The sequence below is a fragment of the Chrysochloris asiatica genome, unplaced genomic scaffold, assembly GCF_000296735.1.
Source record: "Chrysochloris asiatica unplaced genomic scaffold, ChrAsi1.0 scaffold00109, whole genome shotgun sequence".
In the NCBI taxonomy this organism is placed as follows: Eukaryota; Metazoa; Chordata; class Mammalia; order Afrosoricida; family Chrysochloridae; genus Chrysochloris; species Chrysochloris asiatica.
Window position 1 is genome coordinate 9,371,116 of NW_006408627.1, and position 6,632 is coordinate 9,377,747.

At 36.0% G+C, this 6,632-nt stretch overlaps 1 protein-coding gene across 1 annotated transcript in view; it reads left to right on the plus strand.

The window, feature by feature from the left end:
* The window catches only part of HERC3 (HECT and RLD domain containing E3 ubiquitin protein ligase 3), a 108,109-nt gene that overhangs the window by 83,880 nt on the left and 17,597 nt on the right, over positions 1-6,632 (plus strand). Inside the window, exons 18-20 of the mRNA XM_006867776.1 lie at positions 763-929; positions 4,627-4,693; positions 5,193-5,275. Of these exons, the coding sequence (XP_006867838.1) occupies positions 763-929; positions 4,627-4,693; positions 5,193-5,275 (317 nt within the window). The remainder of the gene's footprint in view (positions 1-762; positions 930-4,626; positions 4,694-5,192; positions 5,276-6,632) is intronic.

Here is a 6,632-nt window from a genome sequence, read left to right on the forward strand (position 1 = left end):
ATATAGTGTATATACTGCATCCAGTCTGTATTCATTACATTTTAAGGCCTCACAGTGTATCTTGTCAGCTGTCAGTCTGACATCCATTTCTAATGGTAAGATTTAACTCTTGTTATCCTTGGAAGGGAAAGAAGAGGTGATAAAGAAATCTATTTTATGACGTGTGGAGGCTTAGTAGTCAAGTATGCCCCATTTTAATAGCAATGGTAATATATATATATATATATATATATATACTTTACTTTTGAAAATTTAGCAGGAAAGCTAAGTTTTTAAAGGCATTCTAATTTTAACCAGACTTTAATTTAGTTCTTTTTCTATCAGAGTTTTCTCCCTAGGCTTGCACCTTCCCAGAAGGTAGCCACTAGCCACATGTGGCTGTTAAAACTCAATTTCATTGAAATGAAATCTTAAACATCTGTTTTCTCATTCATACTAGCCACATTTTTAATGCTCACTCAGCATTAAGCTGGGACCGTGCAGAATAGACAGTTGTCCATATTTTATTGGCTGGCACTGCTCTAGATAATTATAAACCATTCTGTGTGTTATGGGGTAAGACATAAATGCTAAACTTTATATACATTGCATTTGCTGGGGGTAATTGAACTTTTGATAGGGGTGTTTCTTTGCTTCGGACACTGACTAAATATTACTCAGATCATTTATTTTTTTATGTTGAAAATATATTGGTGTAAATAGTAGAGCATTTTGAAGGCACCAAAACTTTTTTTAAACACAATTTCCTTGCATTCTAAAAAGTGTTTTGTAGAACACAACTGGTTTCACTTGATTGGTATAATCTGTGGACTAGCTATCTACAACTCCACCGTGGTTGATCTCCACTTCCCATTGGCGCTCTACAAGAAGCTACTGAATGTAAAGCCTGCTTTGGAAGACTTAAAGGAGCTGTCACCCACTGAAGGAAGGTACAAAGTAAAAAGATAGGCAGATTGGTATGGGAAACTGTTGTGGCTGCCTAGGGCACATGGATTAAAGGTGAAAAACACCATGTATATAACTTTGAGCTTATTGAAATGCATCATTAGCCTCCATTGTATGTGCTTTGTCTAAGATGTTTTTTGTCTAAGTATCTTCATAGCTACTTGCTTTTGAAGCATTGTGTAAGTTACTGTAAAAGCAGAAAAAGAAAAAAATAAATACAAAAGAGATCATAACTCAAGCATTCCTAGAAGAATCCTTACAAAAGGGGATAAAATGTACAACAGAATTTCAGTTTCTAAGTGGAAGTTATGCTTTCTGTAGGCATTTAGACTGGATAAGCCCCTGATATGATTGCCTGGAGATATTGTGTAAACTTTAAACCTTAAATCAATACTATCCCCGGAAGTCTTTTGATTAAGTGTGTCTGCTTTGTGCATTGTGCACTTTTAAAGAATTAGCTATGTGAGATCAAACTAAAATAGCAACTCAGAAGGTTGGTCAGGAAGATTAGGAAACTTTGCATTAGATCATGGTGGTAAAAAAAAATGGTGGTGGAATAATTTTTAAAGGGATAATGAAAATAGTTACATAGCTTGAAGAATGTAACTAATGTCACTGAATTATAAATGTAAAAATTATTGAAATTTAAAAATAAGTAAGAGAGAACACAGCTACCCAGAAATAGATAATAACCTCTACTTTCCTATCCTGAGCAAAAAATAAGGCCTGTAGGATTTACCATGGTACTCTGAAGATGTTGTTGTTAGTGACCCTATGCACAACAGAAGGAAACTCCACCCAGTCCTGCACCGCTCACAATTGCAGCTATGCTTGAACCTAGTGCTGCTGCCACTGTGACAGTCCATCTTGTTGGGGTCTCCCTCTTTTTTGCTGACCCATCATTTTACCAAGCATGATGTCCTTCTCAGGGATGGGCCCTTCTTAATAATATAGCGGAAGTATGAGAGACAAAGTCTCGCCATCCTGGATTCTAAGGAGCATACTGGTTGTACTTCTTCCAACACAGATTTGTTTGTTCTTCTGGCAGTCCATGGTACTTTTATTATTCTTCTCTAGCATTATAACTCAAATGCATCAATTCTTATATGATCCTCCTTATTCACTGTTCAACTTTAACATGCATATGAGGCATGTTAAATACCATGGTTTGGATCAGGTGCACCTTAGTCCTCAAACTGACATCTTTCCTCTTGAACATTTTAAAGAGTTCTTGTGCAGCCGATTTGCCTAATGCAATATATTGTTTGATTTCTTGACTGCTGCTTCCGTGAGTGTTGATAGTTGATAACAAGCAAAACAAAGTCTTTGACAATTTCAATCATTTTTCCATTTGTCATGATGTTATTTATTGGTCCATTGGTGAGGATTTTTGTTTTTGTTTTGGTTTTTAGGTACAACACATACTGAAGACTGTGTTCTTTGATTCTCATAAGTACTCTTCACGTTCAATAAGCAAGGTTGTATCATCTGCATATCGCAGGTTATAAATGAGTCTTCCTCCAATCCTGATGCCATGATATTCATATAATCCAGCTTATCAAATTATTTGCTCAGTACGCAGATTGAATGAATTGAAGTTCTTGGCGTAGAAAATTGAGTGCCTCCAGTGCTGCATCAGTTTGTTGAAAGACTTCAATTTGTACCCATCAATTCCTGGAGCCTTGTTCTTTGCCAGTGGCTTCAGTGTACCTTGGACTTGTTCCTTCAGTATCATTGGCTCTTGGTTATATGTTGCCTCTTGAAATGGTTGAACATTGAACATTTATTTTTTGCTAATGATTCTGTATATTCCTTCCATCTTCTTTAGATTCTTTGTGCATCATTCAATATTTTGCCCAAAGAATGGTTCAGTATTTCAAGTCAAGACTTGAGTTTTTTTTTCAGTTTGAGAAATGCTGAGTGTATCCTTCCCTTTTGGTTTTCTAACTCCAGATCTTTGTACATTTCATTATAATATTGGACTTTGCCTTCTTGAGCTGGTCTTTGAAATTTTCTGTTCAGTTGTTCACCACCTCATTCCTTGCATTGGCTTTAACATGTCTGTACTGGAAAGCAAGTTTCAGAGTCTCACCTGACATCTAATTTGGTCTTTTCATTCTTCCTTGTCTTCTTAATGACCTTTTGTTTTCTTCCTGTATAATGTTCTTGATGTCATCCCACAAGCCATCTGGTTTTCAGTGATTAATGTCTAATCCATCAACTCTGTTTTGAAATGATCTCTAAATTCAGAAAAGATATGTTCAAGGTCACATTTTAATTCTCATGGACTTGTTTTAGTTTCCTCCAGTGTCAGTCTGAACTTGCATATGAGAAATCGATGGTCTATTCCACGGTCTCCCCCTGGCCTTGTTTTGGAGCTTTTCCACTGTCTTTTTCAACATATGTAGTTAATTTGATTCCTGTGTATTCCATCTGTGTATAGTTAGATCTCATGCTGTTTCAAAAAGGTACTTGCAATGAGGAAGTCATTGGTCTTACAAAATTCTATCATGCAATCTCCAGCATCGTTTCTATTACCTAGGCAATATTTTCCAACTACTGATCTTTCCTTTTTTTTCCCAACCTTTAAATTCCAATCACTTGTAATTATCAATACATCTTGATAGCATATTTGATCAATTTCAAACTGAAGAAGTTTGTAGAATTCTTCACTTTCATCATCAATGGCTATATTGGTTGGTACATAAATTTTAATAATAGTGTTATTAACTGGTCTTCCTTATAGTCATATGGATATTATCTTATCACAGACAACATTATACTTCAAGATAGATATTGACATTTTTCTTTTTAATGATGAATGCAACACCATACTTCGGCACTTGCCACTCCCAACATAGTAAACCATGTCATTGTTAGATTCAAAGTGGCCAATATCAGTCCATCTCAGTTCCAGAAGTCTGTAATTTTACTTTGCCAGCCTGGCCAAGAATGATATATTTTAAGCAGTGATTTTGGCTGGTTAACTGATAGCAGATTTGAATTCCACTTTAGGAGTTTTCTTCTTGTGCAATTCTTATGGAACTGTAAGACCTTGCTCACTTTCAAGAAAAAGGTGTTACTGAATTCTACTTAATAAGAATGTTCTCAGGTTCTTGAGAGCTAGTATATCATTGTTATTGGCGTAAACATAGACTTTTTTAAGAATACGTATTACAGTGCTCTTTATAACAGATAGACTATTTTAACATAAAGAGCTCCTTGCATTACAAAATTAGGCATTAAGATTCCTAAGCAGATGAAGTGGCTTTGTAGCTTACTTATGATGGAAACATTATTCAAATTTTCTAAAAAATATTCTAAAAAAAATTAATGCATATAGATGAAGCCAGGTTATAGGGCCATGCAATTACCATCTACTTTCAAGCAATACCAGAAGTAAGAGAACACAAGTTTCCAGATATAATCTTGAATTTTTTCGTAGATCAAGTTGGATTTTTAAATTAGAAAAGGGTCCAATTAATGAATGTCTTAAGTCCTCATGCCAAAATTATTTTCAATGTGTAGCTACAAGTTTTGTTTGTCAGTCTGGATTTAGGTTTATTCTAAAACTTCTTTTAGAGTCTTTTTCCTAAAAACAATCTGGTCGTGTAACTCAGGTGGAAGCTAATTGTAATTTCTGATTTGCTTCTTTTGCTTTCTTGGTTCTTTCATAATTAGGAGTCTTCAAGAGCTTTTGGATTACCCTGGGGAAGATGTTGAGGAGACTTTCTGCCTTAACTTCACGGTAAGGATTGCCACCGTTTATTTAGGATTGTAGCCTTCTCTTTGATTGTGTTAACAAGTTGTAGTTATTTGTTCTTTTCCAAATTAAAGATCAAATTGAAGACTTCCCTGAATCAAATTATTTCAGTTCCTGTGTCTTGAGTGTTATACGAGTTTGTAAATGTGTGTTGAGTAGTTAAATAAATGATGAATTTATATACTTAGAGAAAAATGACCGAAGCATCGGATCTCTTTGCTGCTATTTTATACAGGCTATTTCTCTTCTGGAGTTTTTGTCTTTTCTCCTTGGTTGCATTGACTGGCAAATCCATGTCTTAAGAAAACAAAGCTGTCTTTTAGGTACAGATGTTTTCTGAATCATGTGTTCTCTCTCTCATCCCAAGAATGCTCTGTGGTAGTCAATAATCCTAATCCACATTTGTTCCAAAGACTTCTCTTATTTTGTTGAAGCTCAAATGGTAAGCAAAATTGAAATATTTCTTTTTTCTGCTAAAATATAGATCTGTCGAGCCAGCTATGGAGTGATTGAACAGAAGAAGCTGATACCCGGGGGAGAAAATGTGACCGTTTGTAAGGATAACAGGTCAGTCCCGATCTTTGGGCTGTTGCAGATGTCACTAGTTCTTGGTTTCTCTGCCGGTTTACTCTTAAGACCACAGTTGAAGTTGCATTTTAAATCATTTTCAGAGAAAATAAAGATGAGTGAGCAAGAATTTGAAGTGTTTTTAATTAATTTACAGTAAAGTAAGCACTGAACTTGGATTTAGGAGATGACTGTTTTAGTTCTAGATCTATGTCTTATTGGCTTGATATTGCAAATGCTTTTATTTCTGTTTCTTCATCTGTAAAATGGAAATAATTATAGTTGCTTTGTCTACTTCATGGGATAGTTGGGAAAATAAAACGAGACAATTTTATAAGAAAACATTTTGGAATGAGTGTACTCCAGCATCTAAACAAAGGTTTTCCTATCTAGAAAACTACCTGGCATAAAAGAATCAAGTATGTATAGAATAAATTAATGTTACAAAGGTGCTTATTACTACTATTATTTTGGTTGTGGTTAAGTGCCTTTGAGTCGGTTCCGACTCACAGAGACTGTATAAGAATGACTGGTGAGTTTGAACTGCCGACCTTGTGGTTCAAACTAACCTTGGAGTCCAGTGCTTACCCTACAGAACCACACCAGTACTTTACTTTACTGCTGGAGAATTTATAATATGGATTTTAAACTCAGTTATTCCCTCTGCTACCTGAAAATTCAAATACATCTAATTTGGGGGCACAGTTCAAAATATTTGTGTGATGTCTTTGGAGGAGAGACACATTTGAGTTTTGAATACTTTCATATTAATTTCTGGGTGTGATTGCTGGTAATCTGCATATTTATTAATTCATTATAAACACTGAGTACCTACTATATGCTAGGCCTGTTAAAACATCTAAGAATACGTTAAACAGTTAGTGTCTTTGAGTCAGTTCTGACTCAAAGTGAAGCCATGCAGCGTGGAGCAGCTGGTGGGTTTGAACTGCTGATTTTGTGCTTAGCAAAGTGGAGTTAGCCTGGTGGATTCAAACTGCTGACCTTGTGGTTAGCAGCCTAACATATAGCACACTACACCATTGTTGTTGTTACTAAGTGCTGTTGAGTTGGTTTAAGCCTACATTGCAGTCCAGTGCTTTATCCTACAGTGCCACACGAGAACTCCACTACACCACTTGTTGTTGTTGTTAGGTGCCATCAACTCGGTAACGACCCATAGAGACCTTATGCTCAGTGGAACAAAACACTGCCCAATCCTGGGCCAACCTCACTACTGTTGCCATGCTTGAGTCAATCGGTGCTGCCATTTGGACAATCCATCTCCTTGGGGGTCTTCCTCTTTTTCTCTGATCCTCCACCTTACCAAACATGATATCCTTCTCCAGTGACTGGTCCC